General features: G+C 36.0%; 2 protein-coding genes across 2 annotated transcripts in view; both read left to right on the top strand.

Moving 5' to 3' along the window:
• The first annotated feature begins 1,584 nt into the window (after positions 1-1,584).
• On the top strand, positions 1,585-6,469 carry LOC129000497 (uncharacterized). The gene is made up of 4 exons (XM_054427459.1): positions 1,585-1,677; positions 2,297-2,399; positions 5,038-5,463; positions 5,505-6,469. Exons 2-4 carry the CDS (start codon positions 2,316-2,318, stop codon positions 6,192-6,194), a joined length of 1,200 nt encoding a protein of 399 aa, XP_054283434.1. The 5' UTR covers positions 1,585-1,677; positions 2,297-2,315; the 3' UTR covers positions 6,195-6,469.
• A 1,798-nt stretch (positions 6,470-8,267) lies between these two features.
• The window catches only part of LOC129001300 (annulin-like), a 50,427-nt gene continuing 35,868 nt past the window's right edge, over positions 8,268-22,826 (top strand). The window contains exon 1 of the mRNA XM_054428552.1: positions 8,268-8,424. Coding sequence (XP_054284527.1) covers positions 8,283-8,424 — 142 coding nt within the window. The 5' untranslated portion in view covers positions 8,268-8,282. The remainder of the gene's footprint in view (positions 8,425-22,826) is intronic.

The following is a 22,826-nucleotide window of genomic DNA, read 5'->3' as shown; positions in this document are numbered from 1 at the left end:
AGGGTGACTATATGGTGGTAGAAATTATTTATTACTTGCAATAGTTAAACGTGGTGAATAGTTATTTCATCACACGTACTGGGTATGCAATACGTCTGTATTGACTGATTTATTGTTTTGCGCTAGGACGACCTAGTATATTCCATCACTAGGGCCTAAAGTGACTCTTTTCGGCCCGAAGTCGGAAAATGAGTGAGGGTTGGAAAGACACTTTTTGTCCGTGTGATGAACTATATTTTCATCATATTGCACCATTATTTGAACAAACTATGTTACAAAACTAAATAGTTTTCATTTGAAGTAACTTCAAAAAACTACTTTTAACTTGTTTTCAATTTAATTTGATAATGGAAACGAGTTTAGTAAGTGATTCAATTGTTTCGTTGATTGTGTTAGTGTACATTATATATCGATATGTCAAACTATCCTACTAATATTATAAATGAGAAAGTTTGGATGGATGGATGTATGGATGTATGGATGTATGTTTGTGACAAGTGAACGCGAAAAATACTGGTCGGATTGGGCTGAAATTTGGCATGATGATAGCTCACATTCCCGATTAACATATAGGCATATTCTTATTTCAAAAATCCTTTCGGGCTCCGCCCCAGTGGCTCTGGAGTTTCCCATGTTAACCTTATGAGAAATGGAATTATTGAATCTTAACAGCTGTTTCAATTAAACAAGTTGGTTCTGTTCTATGATGTTCAATAGCATTAAAGTTACAAGGATTACCAACAGGGTGCAGCACTATTATTTCTTTTTACATTTATGACAACAGCTAATTTGCAACCAAAAGGTGAGTGAGCGCAGCGAACGAGCTCCAACCTAAAGGTGAGTGAGCGCAGCGAACGAGCTCCAACCTAAAGGTGAGTGAGCGTAGCGAACAAACTTCAACCAGGACGTGATTGAGCCATGCGAACGAGATAATCTTGAAAATTAAGAAGTTGAACGGGGCAAAGCCCGCGGGTTACAGCTAGTTTACAATAAGGCAACAATAAACTACAATCGATTAAACAATCGATACATACTTTCGTTTACAAGAAATTTTGAACTGAGTTGACATCAGCTGATTTTTGTTTTCTAGGGGCTAAGGCTAAACAAGATTTTTACTCCTAATGCCACTTTAGATCCGCTATGCATGTATGTATTAAAAACGGCTGCAGTATAGCGAAAACCCCAATAATGAATAGTAGTCCAATGTCTACCTAAAATGTGCTAATGAAAATATGGTAAACAATAAATGTTCAATCCAACTATGATACACTAGCCTACCTAAACAAAATAAGTAAAATTTTTTTTGACATGCTAGAATCTGTGTATTCTCACAGGAAAGCAAAGAAAACCCTGTAAAATTTTCTTACAATATAAAAAGTTTAGAGTTCGTTACCGAAAAATATTTTAGTTCCAATAATTAGCCAACTCTATCCTGGATTCCCAAATTGTAGGCTACGTTTCCCCGGACGTAAGTTCGACCCTGGATGAACGTCATATAAATAAATGTACCATGTTTTTGGTCGGATGCTACAAGGTAATACCGAAAAGGTCATTGCTGTGGACAATACAAATTACCTGTACAATGGCATATCACACCACAGCATCTGGAATGAAACAGTTTGCTCGCTGACATCATAACGACCACTGATGTAATGGCTGTAATGGAAATAGTCAATTGTGAGTATTTTTAGTTGCATTACGCACAATAATTTTATGTATAACTTATTTGATATTTAGAACATTTTAAAAGTCAAATATCTAAAATGTTTCTAGGAGTCTACATCTCCCTAAAACATCATAAATTTCGGGATCAGTGGTTTTTTACGTCCTGTCATGTATTGGACGTTGAGTATATAGTTTTAAGTTATAGCTCTATGTTTCCTACGTATCTCTCCAATATTTTTGATAAATCACGTATATTCATATTTCACAGATCATACTTTAAATGGTTAAAATCCGATAAGAGTAGTCAATTTTGTTTGGACGATTTTGATTGAATTCCAAAAACCATTCAATGCTAACAAACACGTAAAAGGGAGTACTATATTGACATTGGAGCACCCCTTCAGCACACATTAACTGACGTGCATCTAAAAATCACTTTTCGCAAGTCAGATGTCACAACTTAAAACATCTGCTCTAGGAGAAAATCTGTATTTATAAACTGGGCTTTGTTGCTATCATTTTTACAGTTTAGTTTTACATTTAGTATAAGTTTATTGAAAAGCAAATAAAAATCGTAAATACATGAAAAAAGTAGCCAAAGTTTAAATTATACGTATCATTATGGTTTCAGAACACTGGGGCCCTAGGACATGTATGACTTTTCCATTAGTTATCGATCATCAAAAAATATTCGAAAGAAGATTTATTCAATTTTAAAGATGACAAAATATTTGGTGAGTGGTTATAATATTAGTGGTTTGTTCTACTATCATTGTTCAATGGCAGTCAAAAGAACGCAACCTTTGAAATAAATAGTAAAATTGGTGATTCACAAATATATTTCACAAGCTTGCGGACTTGAGCTTACCAAGTAGAACCCTATTGGTCTAATAGTATTTTTAGAGCTAACATTGTTGGTTAGAAACTCAAGATGTTAAAGAAGAATGCATAGTTTTTTCGGAACATTATAATTTTTTTACAAACAAAATGAAAGAAATTCAATTTTGAAAAAGTTTAAAACTGTGAGATACATGACTGTAGTTATTAAATTAGAGACTTCTTGTTGGGGTAGCGGATTTTTATCCCCCTGGAATTTTACCCCCTGGGCAAACGTGACGTCACAAACCAGGGGGTAAAATTCCGGCCGCGAACTTTTGAGTTTCGCGACATCAGCTCGATGGATTAATCGCGGAATTAAACATATATTTTCACGGTTGTGAGTTTAATCAGAACACATCAAATTATAAAAACCTAGAATGTACGGCCCGGATTTTTACCCCCGGAATTTTACCCCCGGAATTTTACCCCCCGGAATTTTACCCCCCGGAATTTTACCCCCCGGAATTTTACCCCCCGGAATTTTACCCCCTGGCCAGATATAAATTAGTGAGAATGATTAATTATCGTCATTCAGTTTTAATTTAATGGTAAACATTTTATTATTAAGTAGCCTATCTTAATTTATATGTAACATTAACTAATCGAACAGGGTTTTAATATTAATTTTGAGATTCGAGTGTCAGGATTCGATCTTTGAAGCCAACTGTTGGTTAATATGATCAAAATAAAACAGCGAATTCTGTTTACTTAGTTGAGATTACAAAATAAATAAATAAAGATAGGCTACTAAATAATGAAATGTTTACAATTAATTAAAAACAGAAATAAGAAAATCAATCATTCAATTTCTAAACTCAGCCAGGGGGTAAAATTCCGGGGGGTAAAATTCCGGGGGTAAAATTCCGGGGGGTAAAATTCCGGGGGTAAAAATCCGGCCCGTACATCTTCAGTTGCCTAAACGCTAGTTATATGGGCAGGGGGTAAAATTCCGGTTTTTATCGCTAATCTAATTAATCACGCTCTTACTATTTTCATTAGACTTCCAAATCCGCGGGAGTAAAATTCCGGCCGCGAACAAACTTTTGGCCACTCAGGTTACTACGTCATAGTGACGTCAGCTTTGCCCAGGGGGTAAAATTCCAGGGGGATAAAATTCCGGCGACCCTTCTTGTTGTGATACTGTTTGGTTGAAGCAGAAATGCCATTTACACTTATTTGTTTTAACTGGCTGTAAACACCATATGGTAGTATTAAATTTGGACTTTTCCAACGTGTCTTGTGTTGGCAAGCCAGAAAAGGGGTTTGCCCTGGCTAAGGTCACAAGTTGGCCCGACTTGAAGTAATGTGACAAACAATTCTAGGTCTGTGTCCAACAGAGTAGTGAGGGTTTTTAGTGAGTAGTCTGAAAAATTCAAAAGTCTCACACTAAAAAAAAAAAAAACAAAAAAACAGGGCTGTGCATAAAAACATTCCCTTCTCTTTCTAAAAACACGTGTCACGTGTCTTGTGTTTAAAACTACACAACCAAGTAGAGTAGTTTTAAACAAAAGACTCGTTGGAAAAGTCTAATTTAATACTAACATTTTAGAACCAACGTGATATAAATTTTAAAAAGCCATAGAATAATCCGATGATCCAATGGTTGGTTAAGATAGTTTTTAAAGACTAGTTACACGCTATTTTTATGGATGTAAATAGTTTTGCAACTTTATGGCATTTTAACGAACTAATTTTATGGGCTGCTTCTTGTAATTTTTAACATCAATAAAAGCTGGGTTTTCCTAGGCGCGGAAGCGGAGCGCGGAGAGAGGAACGCGGGGAGCGTAAAGCGTTTAAAGCTGGGTTTTCCTTGGCGCGGAAGCGCAGAGCGGGGAGAGGAACGCAGAGAGCGGAAAACCCGGATTAACATGGCGTTCCGCTCCGCTTCTAGGAAAACAGTAACATTAAATTACCTAAGACTAGAGGAGTCCCCTCTCCGCGCTCCGCCTCCGCGTCTAGGAAAACCCAGCTTTTATTGACGTTAAAAGTTACAAGAAGTAGCCCATAAAATTAGTTTCGGCCAAGATTTAAGAATTGTATGTAGTCTAGCTGTGCAGTACCCCCTCCGCAGAAAACCTGCTGATAAGCTAATTTCCAATTGCCTATTTGGATTTTCACAAGATCTTTCCTTACACTCACAACTTACCAACTTTACTCATCCCTCAGATATCGAGGAGTATGACGGTTGGTAAGGAAAGGAACGTGTTAATTTATCAGGTTTATTCCCTATTGAAATAACATTATGTTTTATGAGTACTTGGGTTTGCTGATACGGGAAAGGTAAAAATGTGTGGTTCAATAAAATATTATTAGCTTAGTACAAAATAAATAAATTTGCCAAATTTTAGCAAATTATGGCTATAAAGAAGCAATGAGACCTGTACAGATAGTGCTCATTCCCTATTAAAGTACACTCGCTAAAAAGAGCTTCGCCAAATAAAATATAAAATTGCATTATGTTTTTATGTTTTAACATTCTATTTTATATTTCAGGCTTTATTTCTACTTGGAGGTATGTGGTGTTCAACGTTTTGGTTGAAGTATCACATCTTGAAACATCCAAGTAAACATACAAAGCATCCAAATAAAATAACAACAACAACATCAACAACACCACCAACAACAGAACCTCCCACAACAGAACCTCCCACAACAGAACCTCCCACTACAGAACCTCCAACAACAGAACCTCCAACAACTACAACCTCAACACACCCCCCTCCAACTCATCCTCCTACAACACACCCCCCTCCAACTCATCCCCCTCCAACACATCCCCCTCCAACTCATCCCCCTCCAACACATCCCCCTCCAACTCATCCCCCTCCAACACATCCCCCTCCAACACATCCTCCTCCAACACATCCTCCTCCAACACATCCCCCTCCAACTCATCCTCCTCCAACTCATCCTCCTCCAACACATCCCCCTCCAACTCATCCCCCTCCAACTCATCCCCCTCCAACGCATCCCCCTCCAACTCACCCCCCTCCAACACGTCCTCCTCCAACACATCCCCCTCCAACTCATCCTCCTCCAACACACCCCCCTCCACCAACAATTCCACTTCACCGCCCTCCTCCAACAACGCCACTTCCAACACACCCCCCTCCACCTCCTCCTCCGCCACCAACAATTCCATGTCCACTTCACCCTCCTGCTCCAACAACACCACCTCCTACACACCCCCCTCCACTAACAACATTACCTCCACCAACAAAATGTCCATGTCCATTTCACCCCCCTCCTCCAACACACCCCCCTCCACCAACAACATTACCTCCACCTCCTCCTCCACCACCAACAATTCCATGTCCACTTTACCCCCCTCCTCCAACAACACCACCATGCCCACCTCCACCACCACCACCATGCCCACCTCCACCACCAAGGCCAACTCAACCTCCACCACCCTGTTATACCACAACTGTTCCTCCCATTATTGTCACAACTCCTGTTCCTACCACCCCTCCACCACCTCCACCACCTCCACCACCTCCACCACCTCCACCACCACCACCACCACCTCCTCCCCCTCCCCCTCCTACTACTACAACTCCATCCCCCTGTTCCCAGAACAATGGGTGCCCCAAGCCTGCCGCCCCTGTTTGTACACAGTGCATTTTGTTTACAGGGAAATAAACCTTTAGTTTATATTACTAGCCTGTGACTTGTGATAATTGCTTAAGTAGCTAGGGTAGTTTTTGAATGTCAAGAGGCAATGAATGTTTGAACAAATGATTACAACTTTATGCAATGCCTTTGTGAGTTTATGGACTGCCGGTGGCTAAATGATATGTTATTTTAAGATTTTGATACTTTACATAATTACTTTGTATTTATGTTTTAAGAGTAATAATAGATAATGGGCGTATAAGTAAATATTCAATACATGCAGGCAGCATAATCCTTTACAGATTTTATATTTTATCACCTTATTTATTTATAGTTACCGTAAATCATTTCAATATTCAAAAACTAGGCCAACAACAATTTCTCCCACGACGATCTCGTCACGATAATAGTGTTGGTTATAAAAATAATTTCTGTAAAATATATATTTTTTAAGATTATAGCGTTGATTTATTTCCTTTAAACTTCCCCAGAGTCCTCTCGTGAATAAACACAATGCACAAAACACACGACACAAACAACCAGCACAAATTCTACAACACAATGTACAAACACAAGTTTGATATAGTGATTGAGTAGCAGATTTTACAGGGTCACATTGCAGAAATATCCACGGAAAGTTGTTAAATGTTGTGGTGGAACAAGTTACAAGTACAACAAGTACACTTTAAATACTTTCATGGTCCCTGAAGTTATACAATAGTAAACATTATTAACAAAGCTTTAATAAGTCTGAGAGTTTAAATTTCAATTTGCCGCAGAAAATGTGATTGAATGCATAACTGGAAGAGCATTTTGTAATTTATATATCATAGAAACCATGAAGAAATTGTGTGTTAACTTATGAACTATAAACTTCAATTTAATCTTGATTGACTAAAACAAGCAAAATGTTTTCATGTTGTAAACGAGTGCTCAGTGTTCGTTCTTGAAGGTTTCATCGTTTTCAGAGATAGAAAATGTTATTGAATAACTTATTGATTAGTATTTTTCGCATTGATGTTGTTAAATGAATATAATGTCTTCCACGAATTTTTCCACACTGTATAACTCCTCTTATTCTGTCAATCTACTTAAGTGTGGTACTAAACTGTAAGACGTTGAAAGACCTATATCTATCTATACTTATAAAAGTCAAATACCACTCACTCACTGATCACTATATCTAAAAAAAACTATACGCTATAACAACTCAGGAATTAGCATGTAGGTTCCAATCAACCTCTAGGTGTGCAATAAGAAGCGTTCTCAAGAAATTCCACCAGGGCTCTGCCCCAGTGGCTTTTAAAGTTCCTATGTTATCCCTATGGAGACAAGATTTGTTTCCATTTGAACACATGAATACTTTTGAATCTGCACTTATAAAGGGAACAGCTGGTTATATTTTATTCCATGAAATGATAATATTTACATTATTTTGGTGGCTAGAAAAAGTGTTTTACTGCATAAAACATTTTAAATAGTTAAATGAATTAACAAACAAAAAGTATAGTCCCTACTCAGAATTTACATTTTTTTGCATTGAACTTTTTAATTTAAATTTTCGTGAGTGAAGCCACGACGGGTTTGCTAGTTTTATTATATTCGTAAAATATACTGAGCTAACCTTCGGATTCCACTATAAACTGTAGGTCCCTTAGTTGCCATTAGCTGTTTGGGCTATTAATTAACAGCTGTGTCTAATGAATGTCGGCCTTAGTCACTAACAAGACTACAAGATCGCGCCACTCATCCTACACTCATCTCCATTCATACTTGGCTTAAAATACCTACATAGTATGGTCGCCATTTCATAAGAAAGTATAAAGTATAACCTAGGTTAGAGCTACGTCAGATTAGCTACACACACATATAAATGCGTTGTGTTTGATGATCTTATAGGCCTACTGCACATTCAAAAATGTGTACTGATTAGAAAAAATTATCATTTAGAAATAAAAAATACGACCCTTGAAAAAACAATTAAAATGAGTGAGTAACTGCATTGCCCAATACTGGTATCCTCGGGGGCAGTGTGGAGGGGGCAGATTCCCGCTGGGCCGCTGGTGCTGGCTGCTGGGCTGGGCTGCTGGTCAGTGTCCAGTGAGTGCCGTGCCGCGCCGGTCATGTGCTCCAGGATGATACGAAGGTTCAGGTCGTGGTTCCACCCCAAACATGACTCTACAACACTCCGCCCTATCAGGAAACCCTCCATGGTCCTGCCAAAGCCACCGCAGGCGAACGCCATCACCAACCTAGCCCTCAGTGGTGAGTTGTGAAAATATGTAAGGATTGTGGGTTTTGAGATGTTTCTGGATGTGTGTTTCTTATGTTTACGTTGCACAAACAGAATTTCACGATGGTGAAGTTTTACACTTCGCGATCTTGTAAGGAAATGGTTTAAAACTGAATCTCGATTTGTCTTAATTAGATTGCCTTAGTTAGAGATCGTAGTAATTAATTCATATTAGTAGTTAGTGACATTATAAAACACTTGTATTGCGATAGGCCTACATTAATCTGTATGTACATACAGTGACATTGCATTTACAATGTTCCCCTGTAAGAACAAGGGTGTAGTGGTATTGAAAACCACAAATCATAAATAGAAAACATAAAACAATGTAAATGATAACATGCTCATAGTATAATGTTGTTGGCCCTTAATAGTATAGGCAAAGATTACATATCTAACGCAAAATTTTGCGTTAGCATATGTAATCTTTGGTATAGGTTTTACCCAATGTGCCTCAATAGAGTTAAAATTCTCAAATTAGTATAGTAATACTAATGCTAATTACTAATTTTTCTATCTAAGCTGACCAAGTGTTGGACCAATTAAGGATACAGAGTTTACTGTTTTGGCAATTGAAAAAAATAAACACTCAAAAACAATTTTGGCTCATATCACAACATATTAATTATACCTTCAATTAAAATATATTCGCTTTGACTAAATTAGGTCAAATAACCAAAATATACGAAGTAAAACGGTTGTAATTGTTTTTAAACGTACCGAACACCCTTCAGTGGAACACCAACACATACGTTGTAACGCCTCTATCTTGCCATTATAAATATCGTCAAATTGAGACAATTGAGTTTCACTTGAATGTTATTAGAGGATAGGTGTAGTAATAGTAAGATGACCTGTGAAGTGGTTTTTCTGACGAATACTGTCAGTTTCAGACAGTACCATTCATTCAGGTTAGTGTTAATATTTTCATGGATCAGTAGAAATAACTTTTTCGTGGAACAAATATTTTTCCATTTAAAATACTAATTCTTGAAGAGTTTACACTGTGCTCCTTTAACAAGCGCAAAAAGTAAAATCGTGTTTATTAATCACCAGTTGAAATGCAGCTATGCAGTTGTTTCTTCAGCAGGTTTATATAAAAGAACTGGGTGTACAGAAGCGGTGTACATAAGCGGGCTATATGCGGTAATTTCGTCGTTGCCAGTCACAGCGGCAATTCTGTTGCACTCTTTTGCTACCACGCCCTTTGTCGTTGCTTGTTTATTCTTAAACATTTTGAAAGAAATCAAACCACCAGCCAAAATTGAAGCTATGATGTAACTTAACCTCTAATCAAGTATTGCTTAAGAGGTCCCATTTTGTTTTAAATTAATGTAAATTATTGTTATACAGTAAGCCATAGGAAAATTATGAGTTACAGTAAAGTCACATTACTAATTACTATTTTTAACAGAGGATGATTTTTTTTATTTAATGCTGTCAATAAAGAAAGTACCGTATTTTCTTCGTTTTCATATAATTTGTCGACATAAAATGTTACAAAATGATGAATTAAGATAGCCTAAGTGACCCACATAATAGAAGGATGATATAAAACTCAAACTGTTGTCCACGACTATTTTTATAATAATGCACCTATTATGAAATAAAGTACCCCCGTCGCAGCAAACCTGCATACTAAGCGAATTTCCACTTACCCGGCTTGATTTCTACTAAAATATTCCCTATAAATTTTCAGATTTATTTCCTATTTAAACAACATTAATTTTAGTGAGTAGTTAGGTTTGCTGCTACGGGGAAGATGTTGAGGTGTGTTTTTTCAATTGAAATATTGATAGCTTTGTATGAAATAAACCAAATTGCCAAATTTGATTAAAATATATCCATAAACAAGCAAACTAGAACAGTTTATTTATTCTCCATAAGAATAACATGGGAATTTTAAATTTACAATTTTTTTTAATTTTCTCCGTAGTCAATGAACATTCAAAAACACTTCAATATACTAAATTATTTGTTTTTTTTAAGCTCTTCAAAATGGTCTAGAGAGAAATTTAGAAATTTAAAGTTTTTAGGGTCAAAAATGAGAAAACCCCATTTTTACCCCATAAAACCCCCCATAAACCACTGATCCCATGGTCCGATTATGCTGGTTCGCGAACTCGTTCGAATAAATGTAGGTTTACACGTTTGTACCAAATTTCATCAAAATCGGATCAATTTTGCTCGAGTTATCGCGCTAACGGACGATATATATATATGAATTTGAACGGATGGTGTTTTTGGCCTCTGGGGACCTCAAAACAAAAAAGTAAATCGGTCCTGGGTCTAGGTCTTACCATGAGACCTACGGTAATAGCTTATTCCCTATATGGGAAATTCGCTAAAAGGTTACATCTATGCACTATTTGATCTATCGTAGATTGTTTATTTTGTGAGTGAAAGAGAAATCGTAGGGTAATTTTGAGTGTTGAGGCCTGAATGTGGGCCGCTAGCAGACGACCTTGACTCTGATAGCCTTATAACCCACGACCACAACCAACATCAGCAATCAGCAATCAGCACAGACTAGGGACAGGGAAGTCTGATTCACTGTCACTGTCACTTCAGCAAAGTATAATTGAGTCATGTCTGATCCATTATGATAGTTCAACCTTGTTCTACGCTGAACACCGTTTTTCTCCTATGTTACGTTGTGTTGAATATTTTGGGACGTTGCACAAGAAAATGCATGAAACAATGATTTTATACAATTTTTTAACCAGGCTTATTATGCTGATTAGTTACTTCTCTGGCTTATTATAAACTTGAATACGAACAAAACTTGAGTCACGAAAATTTACAAAAAAACTCCTTTACAATTTATGGAAGTGTAAATTTCTTCTAGTGTTAGAGTTGTTTTAAGGATAGATTCTTTTTACATACGATTTTATAAAAAAAGCTGTTTTGGAAAAGTGTTTACTGGAGATATTTAGTAAACAATTGTATCTTAAATGGTAAGTTTTCAAATTTAGTCAATGCATAATCGTCTAGATTTTTGCAGAGTGATATCTCCTGTACAGATAAAGTCCCTCGCGGGTACGGCCTAATAGGTCATGTTTTATACTTATATTTAAAAATATAATAGTTGGACTCACCACTTAAGGTACTTGATGTTCTAGGGAACATCAAACTACGACACTATGCTAGTTAAAACCATCGGTGACTGGAGGGAATTGAACCCGGGTCCCCAGCACTCTAACAAATATCAGTTGTGCCCATCAAAACTGATTATCCAGATTAATCATTTTCCTCACTAGTTTCATATGTACCAAAAAGAAAATTAGTCCAGCAAAACAGTCATCACCTTTTTAAAAATTCGTCAAACATCCTTTAAAGAACTATGGCTCTAAATTAAGACAACTTTAGAACCAGAAGTGAAATCAACATCTTCATGATGAACTGGAAAATTTGGTTTCAATAAATTTTAAAATTACATTAGAACAACATTCAAAATGTCAAGCAATACCCAGTTTAAACTGTGCAAAATTAGAATCCCCATTTATGGAATGTCAAGGTTCTACAATTGGTTTTTTGATTTTTACATAACTATATTTGTAAAACCATGTTGTGGATTTTTGGAACCTTATTTTATCGTTGATGGGCCAATAGTATTTCAAATACGTAGGATTGTGTCCTTGAAATGCATTACAGTCTTGGGACTCTGACAAGAGAATTCAAAGGGAAATTCAAAGCTCGGAAATGATTTACGGTCTTGTACAGAAACCTTCAAATTTAGAAGCGCCGCGGTACCAAGTTGAGACTACCGTGTAGGCTGGCTGTTGGGCTGGCTGATGATGGTCGTCAGCAGCTGATTTCTGATAACTAATAACTACTGATTTCTCCCCCCCCGGGTCATTCCGAGCCTGGCCTAATATTTTAATCAGACAGCCTGGCATTGGAGAGAAATGTTTGTAAACGTTTGTTTAAGTTGCCTTTTATCTTGTATAATGCATTCGTTCTTGAAGCTAACATATACAACATGATGTGATATATATAGTGCAGTGACTCACAAACTTTGAATGTGTAGGAGTAACTGCCTCAACTTGTGGCGAAATGTGCATCAGTGTTTTAAGAGTTTTAAGAACTAAAGGCATTCTACAAAATAAAAGGCAAATAAATATTAAAGTTCTTGAATCTGGGTAACATAAATAAATATTATGTTTGTTGTTCTTATTACTCTCTCTGTCTATACCAGAGGGCATCTATATATTAATTTGAAACTGTTTTTCTTTGTGACAGCTAATTTGAGAGAACTGCTGGGCGTAGAAACTTGGTAGAGGTGTATAAAGAAAGGGCTTGGTCTGTAGATGAGCCATCAAAAGAGAAATGTGGTAAATTCCCTTGGGGCTCTGCCCCAGTGGCCTTTAAATTCCCATCCCATGTTATTCTTATGGGGGGAAAACGGGTTTTTGTCACAGCTAATTTCAAAGAACGGCTGGGCGTAGAAACTTGGTAGGGGTCTCTAAAGAAAGGTCTTGGTCTGTAGATGAGCAATCAAAAGAGACACAAGTTAAATTACCTTGGGGCTCTGCCCCAGAGGCCTTTAAAGTCCCCTCAGCAGATTTGTTTACATTATGACCATATGTATAATTTTACACTACTTTTTAATGAAACAGCTGTTAATATTTAACTTGTGATTTACTAAATTTGTCAAAATGAAGTAATGTATTATTTGCAATGGTTTTTTTCTGATTTTTAAAATCGATTTTCTTCTGCATCGTGTCATGTTTTGCAATATAATGTTCTATTGCCAAATCAGTGGAAAATCCTAATATCACAGTAACTCTTAATATTATTGCTTATGGAGTTAACTAATGTCTATTGTATGGGTTGGTTTCTGCCTTTTTTTACCACTTCTTGGAGATTGTACATAGGCGTGTTGCACGTAGATGATATTCTTTGGCGTATTGCATCTGTAGACGATACTTGGGTTGGTGTAATTATTACAATGGAAAAAGTGAGAAATCCTCGACAATTTGATATAACCCAACTAAAAATAAAACTGAATTAACACTGTGCTACATTTCTTGAGCGATCATTGAAAGAGCCGATTTGCAAACAATGGAAACATAAGAAAGTCATAGAACACAACCAAGTATAAGAAATAGAAATTATGGTTTTTTTCTTAATTTATAATCATTATTATAGAGAACCTAATGCGGCTATGGGTGGGAAACGTTTGTAGAAAACTCTAAAAAACAATATCAGCTTTTGAAAAAGATAAGATATTTACAAACAATTTTGATTATATCTAACTGTTTTGTACATCGTGAGTATTTCCACAATCTTTGAGTCGACTTTTATAAAGTGATCGGAAATTATGACCGTTATTCGTTTTAAAATAAAGCCTGTAATGCTTCGCAATTGCTCGAATTCGAGCAACAGGTACACTAGTTTAATGTTATTTTAGTATTAGGGGTCGTCTCCCCCAAAGCCCTGTTCTCATTGCCTTGTCGTCGACCGCTATTCAACAAGATTACCTATATCGTCAAGTTCTATAAAATTGGTTAACTATTGCAAGTTGTGGCTATAAATAGCTCAGTCGTAGATATTTTCACAGCTTCGACTTGGGGAATTAGTGTGAAAATAGACGTAGCAATTAGATATAAAGTTACGTTCTAAGTCAGACTCAGGGCTAATTAAAAACTAGTACTGGTTGGCCGAGTTTTGCTCGGAGAGTAATAGACCTCATGACTTTCCAGACGTTCCCCATGATTTTATAAACGCACAGTCCTGATTATTTCAAAGCATTAATAAGTATCTAAAATCCTTAAAAACCCTGGTTATTCGGCTTACTACTGTTTACAGATAGGCCTACATTTTGAATTAATCCTTATATATAATACGTGAAGGCGATTTCTACGAAACACTACTCCTCCGTTAATAATGAACGGATTTTTATAAACGATGTGTCAAAATAAAGTATTTGTTGTGTAGACACCCCCTTTCACCAATTCCTGTAATAAAAGTCCTCGGGCTTTGCCCCACACTCCACAGGCCATCAAAATCCCAATGTATTTCTTGTGAAGAGAAGATTTTGTTTACTTAAAACAGACGAATAATTTGTATTAATTCCAGCTGTTAGTAAACACGTAATACACACAAGAGCGTTCGTTTTTAGTGAGTTCGTTTCCAATTTCGGTAACTGGAGTGAAGTGATTGATTACATTATCTTGGAGTTGACTCTTTTACATCGGAAATTATATGACTGGGTTGTTGGTTTTGAAATAACGCCTGTAATACTTTGCAATTGCTTGAATTCGAGTAACAGGTGCACAAGTAGTTCTATATTTTCTGTGTAGTTGTCTGTTCATCTTGACAAGATTATTATGCATTTCTCGTAAAACATTATGCTTTAGCTTATTGAATTATGTAAACCTTTACTCTCCTACATTTCAACACAGATTTAATGTTTCTGGTGGCGTTTGGGAAAGTTACACTTGAATTCTTTTCCACTGATGTTGAATAGTTTAAGTATGACTTGGTAAATGTATAATCTGCTCTTTAAATTTTGCAACTGTTTTAGAGTAGTATCGACAAAAATCTCCTGCAACCTGAAATAAATTATCTTAAATTTACCAGAACCATATGATATACATTGTTAGAGCCGTTCTCCATAATTCTACAAATGATTATTTTCACAGTAAAAGGGATAACTTTGGAAATATGTCGATTTCAAAGATAACCATCCGCTTTCTGATAAGGAAAACCCTTTGATTCCGACTATTTGAATAAATCATTTAGAGCAAGCGGCCTAGTTCCAAGTTGCAAGTATGTTGTTACAAATAACCGCAGAAGGACAACAGAGACTTTCGTAGAATTCTTGAACATCGAGCTGCTCTACTAGAGCATTCCCTCCTTATATGGTTAACACGGAGGAAAACCCCGTTTTAGTTTACCATTCTTGTGGTGACTTTAGCCTTCTGAAGGAGATATAACATTTAACTTACATGGACCAGTTGGCAAGTAGCTGAAAATTACATTATTTTAATATTTTGTTAAATGAGTAACTCACTCGAAAGTGCGCTACTATAACATTTTGTATTTTCTCCCTTATTTTCTAAGGGTTATAGTAGTCATTTCCATGGGCATGGAATGTCGAGTTCTATCAGTCAAAGGTTCTACAATTGAATTATGGATTTGCTTTTGGGGACCTTCGCGAAAGATTTTCAGCACCTATCATATCACTGTGCGTCGATAATTAATTACACGTCCAAAAATAGCTTTAATAATGTAAAATAATCACCTAGGTTCTCACAAATCTTAAAACGACTCGCATTTACAGTTGAAAAATATAAAATACTATACTACCTTGCAGAGTCGTGGTCACTGTAAAGGTTAAAAACAGATCTGTCAAACACATGCACGTAAACATTGATGTATTTCCTATCTTTATATTTACAGAGTCTCCCTGTACCAACACTTCGTTTTCTGGAAACTATTTTTACATAGATTTGATAAACATGTTTGTGATGTTTTACATAGATAAAATTTACCAACATCCATGTTAATGCGGGGCTTTGTGGTTTCAATATTAAATTGAAATATAAATTCTTGCTTGAAATTAATTGTTCCATATGAAATGCCGAGAAAACCCCTATTTTAATAAATCTTAACTAAAAACACGATATTTGGTTTGATTGTAATATTGTTTAGGTCTCGTCCTTCTAAGCTGGTTGTAAATTATGATTTCGACGTAGAATTCATATCTTAACAGTAGAAGAGATTTGCTAATCGAATACCAGGCTCCACCGGCGCCGGCAACTCTGTCCAAATTGTTATTGGTCCGAAAATACGCTGGATATAAATTATTAGTTTGATCTACTTCGAGATTTGGGAAATCCTAAAATCATATTTTAGAGTAAGAAATACAACTTTTGTATATAAAAACTATTAAAGTAGATTTAAAAGCGTGAACTAAAAAATTGATAGACTATTTAATTGTTTTACTGAGTTTTATTGATTAATAGCAATCTAAAATAAACGATATTAGAGCTTACATTGGAATGTTTTGGTGGTTCGACTGTTGAACAAGTACAGTAGTTTGTAAAAAGGTGGGTTGATTTCCTCCATATTCAACAAAGTTGATATCTATGTAGTTGACGCAAACCTGTTTAATTTACATATACAGAACTCCATTTCATAACTATTTTAACAGAAATTACCTTTAATTTAAACAAATCACTAACTATTTTTAGAGTTCAATTTTTAAGAGGACATACTTTACTTAAAAAGGATAGTCAGAAATAAGAAAGTTACATTCAAACATAGATTAAAGGAGTTGACACTTAACAGTACTAGTTGTCTGTTCCTTCAAAATATTATTTACCGGTAAATGATCAAACTAGCCCTTTATAAAATGCTACACTTGATTTGAACATAATTCATTGAAGGATCATTGAACGTTTTTGTTTACCCGATTGAATACTTTTTAACTTATACCCTCCAGTGATATTCAAGTTGCATTAATAGCTCTAAGGTTTCAGTTAAATTATTTTATGTTGGTGGATTAAATATTTGAGTCGATAGTTTTGCAAACAAAAAATAAATAATTAGGCTTAGCTTTACAACTAAATTTTGATCAATGACATAGTTTTTTTTTGTCCTAAGGACGCTAGGCACGAGCCTGGGATTGTTTTTCACATTACTTCAGGCTAGACCTAGGGGTTGCGGCATTATCACTTAGATAAAATCCAATGACATAGTAGGAATTCCGCAAATCTTAATAGAGATAAAAGCAATACCATTACACACTACTATTTTCATATAAATGGTTATCCATGTGGCATTTCAGATCCTTAGTATATATCCACTGGGGGAGCGAGCTGGCGTAGTGGTTAGAGCGCGGGACTTCAGTCCCTGAGGTCCCGGGTTCAATCACCGCCAAGTCACCAATGTATTTTATCTAAGTGATAATGCCGCAACCCCTAGGTCTAGCCTGAAGTAATGTGAAAAACAATCCCAGGCTCGTGCACATCCTAGAACAAAAAAAGTATATATCCACCTATGTTGTAGGCACAAAGTAATATCAACTCAACTATGGAGACGTGTTCGGTGTAACATGCGGCACACTTTACATGTTATTTACAACGAGCGATTGTTTAGGCTCCGATGACTAATTGTGCTCGGTTGTTTAGTTCAGCGATCAGCGTTCAGCGTTCAGCGAGTACTTCCCCTCTCCCAGACGACCAGAGCACGTTTATTCCGAGAACTCATGAGTGGTACAGTGACTGATAATATTATCAACATCCGGACCGGCGTTTGAATGTGGTGCCATCTTGCAAACCACGCGGTTTTCACATGTGTTTCTGCGAGAACTGAGCAGTTCTTATTGAGGCTTACAAGTTTACATTGCGTGTAACTTAACCAGTGATGTCTTGAAACACGGAGGACGTTCCTGTCGTTATCGCAGTCTTCTCTCACCAGTACTTCTCTCACATAATACTAGGTACGTTTTTTAAGCAAGGGCCGTTTTTAAATTTCTTCGTTCCAGCACTGCGATTGGCATTTTCGACATTTGCGCTGTGTATGTGCATCTATTGGTAAGACATAGCCGGAAATTCGAGAAAAATCTGCCGTGTTTACATCCGGTTTCGAGCATTCAAAATGGTGCCGCCAATTGAGACTGCCTCCGACTGTGAAGTGAGCGCTGTAATTAGATTTTTAAGAGCTAAAGGTGTGAAAGCTATTGAATATCATCGACAGATTAGTGAAGTGTATGGCGAGAACATTATGAGTGACGGATTGGTACGCAAGTAGTTAAGGGCATTTTAAGACGGCCCCACCAACGTTCATGATGAGCAACGCACTGCACTGGTTGTCATCATGGGTACGGGGACAGTAATGACGCCGCCCAGTGCGTTACTCATCATGAACGTTCGTGGTACCGTATTTCAATTCCCATATCCACTTGCATACAATTATGACACTCATAATGTTCTCGCCATACACTTCACTAATCTGTCGATGATTTTTAATGGCTTTCACACCTTAAGCTCTTAAAAATCTAATTTCAGCGCGCACTTCACAGTCGGCGGCAGTCTCAATTGGCGGCACCATTTTGAATGCTTGAAACCGGATGTAAACACGGCCGATTTTTCTCGAATTTCCGGCTATGTCTTACCAATAGATGCACATACACAGCGCAAATGTCGAAAATGCCAATCTCAGTGCTGGAACGAAGAAATTTAAAAACGGCCCTTACTTAAAAAACGTACCTAGTAGTCTCAACCCTCCTGATTGCAATATTCTTCATATACCAAATTTCTTTCCCAAAACCTTAGTTTTTCTCTTGATTTTTTTACAGTAACCAGTTTTCTTCTTCTAAAAGGTTATCACATATAACACTTACTGACTGCATCTCTCACAGCAGCCCGAACAAACCCTGTCTACAATCAGCTTATCTCATAAAATGCCATCACCATTAACAACTGATCCTAATGGCATTACACCACAGTCATGGCATACTCCTCGCGTCATCAGCTGATAAGACTTAGCGCGTGTACACAAGATGCGCATTGTTGACAGTACGAGATGCGCCGTGCACTGAGGATGCGTGGTGAGGTCTAGTGGGAGTCCAAGGTTGCCCACTTTCGATCGCTTCGCTCTCTCGGCGGCGGCTGAATTTCGACATCGAGTTTATGGGCTTCGAAACGACAAAGGAACGTAACAAAAACCAAACTGATTTTAAATTAGTGAACTGGTCTCACTGGTTTTGCACTGAAGACGAGAATTGTTCTGTTACCTTTCTAGCAAATATGTATGTAGCAAAAATAAGAACAGTAATTATAGATTATGGTTTTATGTCTTATTTTATAAATTAGTGTGTTTGTTACTTAATTTACAAACACAGTGGTTTTTTCATTCAATCGGGTATGCGATACATAGAAAGTCCTCCACTTTGTATACTTACTATAGATTGAAATTGAATTTCATGCTTACATCTTACATCTACGGTATCATTAACTCTCCTCTACCTCTTTCATCAAGGATGGATAGTGACACAGTTTATCTGTCATTGGATTGAATGTGACTGTTATTACCGTTGTTGTTTCTCAACACATTCTTGTAATCTTACTAGTCCTGATCGGACATGTTGAAGCAATACCAATCTGCTTCCAACTTTCCTCTACTATAGGTAGAGGTGTATAGTCAATGCTGTCATGAAGGGTGTTTCTATTTCATATCTGGTCAGCAACTTTTGAGTGTAGACAATATTTATTGACTTATTTTAGAGTAATTTTTTATTGTGCGTGTTTACTTTAAAAATTGAAATACCAGAGAGGACAAACCATACACACAAAATGTTAAGTGAACTGTTTTATTTAGATTACCGGTCAATAACTTTAAAGTTGGTGAAATTATTGGAATCTAATTGCATAAACACCAAACAACAGTCAACATTTATTTTGACAGAAACATACTGTACCTTAAGTTGTCTTCAAATCTATGAGAATGGCAAGTCTATAAGGAAGTATGTTTAATGTATAGTTTTGTATTGTTTTATTCTATCAGAGTCTTTACACCATGTTTTGAAAAATTCTTTCGTCTCTCCTACCTCAATGTTTACAAGGTGGTTTGGGCGACCTCCAACTCTACCTACATCAGATGGACACCTCCACAAGTCTCACATGGATAGATGACGTAATCTCAGAGCTAAACATGATAACAGCTGTAATGAAATAACCTTCAATAGTACAATGGTCTTAAAAAAGTAAAGGGACCTGTAAGCTCAACTCTTGAATCTGATTTTAGCGAATTTCCCTATAGGGAAGTAGTTGGCACGGTAAGACTTAGACCCGTGACCGATTTACTTTTTCATTTTGATGTCCCCAGAGGCCAAAAACACCATTTGTTCAAATTTATATCTAATATATAAAATTCTCGTGTCACAGTGTTTGTCTGCAAACTCCTCCGGAACGACTTCACCGATCGTTATGAAATTTGGTGTGTAAATTCTGTAGGTATGCGAATCGGACGTAAACTATTTCCCGTTTCGAAATTCTTAAAAGGGCTCCGCCCCAGTGGCTCTAGAGTTTCCCATGTTAACCTTATGAGAAATGGAATTAATGAATCTTAACAGCTGTTTCAATTAAACAAGTTGGTTCTGTTCTATGATGTTCAATAGCATTAATAGTCCAGGCGCTGAGGGGGTTTGAGCATGCATAAAAGTGTAACGAAATTTGACTTTTGATTGTTGCTATGGGTACCTAGTAGATGAAGAAAATCGATGTTGTCGCATTTCTAGGTGGTTAATAACATGGGGGGGGAGGGGGTGAAGTTGGGGGGCCGCCCGGGGGGCCGCCGCGCACAAAATAGCTTATATCTCGTGAACCAAAAGTCATATGAATACGTTAGACACGTCAAACTGTGCAGAAAAATGCATTCTTCAAATAGATTATGTAGTAGTTTCACAGAAATTGACAAGAAGTTACTAAAAATTATATTTTTTAAATTTACGATGAGTATAATCAGGAGTATAATGGTTTTTGTTGTTGTTTAGAACCACTAATTTTTTAATTGACAACTTTTGAGAGTAGTACACAATAGGTAAATAGTACTTCTGTATAATGAAACTATTGCGGTACATAACTTGACAGCAAAACAATCCTCAGATCCAATAAACATAACACAAACAAAGGCGCAAAACGCGTCGCGGTCATTGTTCCTGCTGCCGTAACTATTAATGGCGAATACAGTTCAAGCTGAGACTTATATTATACTTTTAGAAAGATATAGATTCTGAAGATTCATTTTCATGTATATATAAAATAGTATTGAGCGACCATTATGTAGCGGGAAATATAGTTTGTAAAAGAAGAGAGTTCAAAATATATTTTGGTGGTAGATCGTTTCCATCACCATCTGAAACTGCAATAAATTCCCTACAAGTTATACATCTGCGAATCTGAGGTTGGTTATAACAATTTTATGTAGTTTTGAAAAGGTCATAACAATTATGTTTTCGTAAAAAAATGTTAACATTTCACATTCTGACGTAAATTACTCAGGAAATTTCGATTTCAACTACATTTAACTATACATTTTTAGAAAGAGTTTTTACTCTTAAATTATGCAGTGTAACAAGGCTACAAATACAAGCTAGAAATACAATGGAAACTCCATGTGCAGTATCTAAACTTAAATTTATTTCATTACAATACAAAATTGATGGTAAAAGAAAAGAAACTAAGGGTTCACAATAAAAGTTTACAAAGGGTGGCAAATGAATTTACTAAATTAAGCTTTAGGCTAGGCCTATTACAATACTGTAGTTCTAATTTAGGTTGAGGGGTTATATTGCATGGATCTTTATCTCAGGTGGGGTGATCGAGCGGCGTTTGAATTTAATCTTGTGATTATATATAGCCTAATTAAATTTGGTTTTGAAATATAAATTATGTTCGAATTATTTTCTGAAAGGTTAATTAATTTATGTTCTATATAAGCTTCTATTAGTTTCTTGACTTTTAAATTCTGGTACAAAAGTTCAAAAGTTAGGCTTAAAAGTGTTGTAATGGCTTCGATCCAAGGAAAGAAAATGTCTACTGGAGTGATCTCACCAGGATTGATGTCTTCTTCACAGTTAAATTTCTTGATGTTGTGTAGTTATTAATGTTTGTAACAAGGACGGATCTTCTTTAATCAAATTTCACTAATTTATTCCAAATATATGCACTTAAAAAAAAATTATATTAAAATATGCAGTTTACAATTTATATCTTCATACTAGCTCAGCACTCTTAGAAGTGAGGAAGGTTTGATGCATTGTTGCATTCACATATGTCAATGCTGACTTTATCACGGAAAATTGTAGGCCACTGTTCACACATATATTATAACAATTTTCATTTGCCATAGAGCTAAATTTGAATTTTGACAAGTTATTTAATTAAAATTATATTGAAATTGAAGCAACTTTGTTACAAAAAGTTATAGGTTATTATATATTTACATGAAATAAGGTTATTTGAAAATGTTATACAAGGTTTGATAAAGAGAGATGGATTGACATATTGATAAAAGTAAAAACATATGGTAAAAATTAAATTATTCTATTGAACATTTTTGTGAAAATACTAAATTGTTACAGCAGTATAATATTTATTTACTGTTGATGCAATAAATTTATTTCTCATACAACAATTAAATACAATTTGGTAATTAAAGTAGTTTGGTAGTTTTTATAATTTTATTTTTATGCGTATAAAAAAAAATGATATTTCTACGTAAGGAATCATATTTTACACAACCTTAACATTTGGATAAAAACATTATTTTTATGATTTTTGCGGGTTGATTTAGACATTTCTAAGTTGAATAATCCAGATATTTGCAAACCTCTTGCTACTACGCCTAAAAGCATTGCTGA

Source organism: Macrosteles quadrilineatus, unplaced genomic scaffold, assembly GCF_028750875.1.
Source record: "Macrosteles quadrilineatus isolate MER2022 unplaced genomic scaffold, UCM_ALF_1.0 Scaffold_8__2_contigs__length_117827958, whole genome shotgun sequence".
In the NCBI taxonomy this organism is placed as follows: domain Eukaryota; kingdom Metazoa; phylum Arthropoda; class Insecta; order Hemiptera; family Cicadellidae; genus Macrosteles; species Macrosteles quadrilineatus.
The sequence above is the reverse complement of the archived record's forward strand: the minus strand, read 5'-3'. Positions and strand labels throughout refer to the sequence as shown.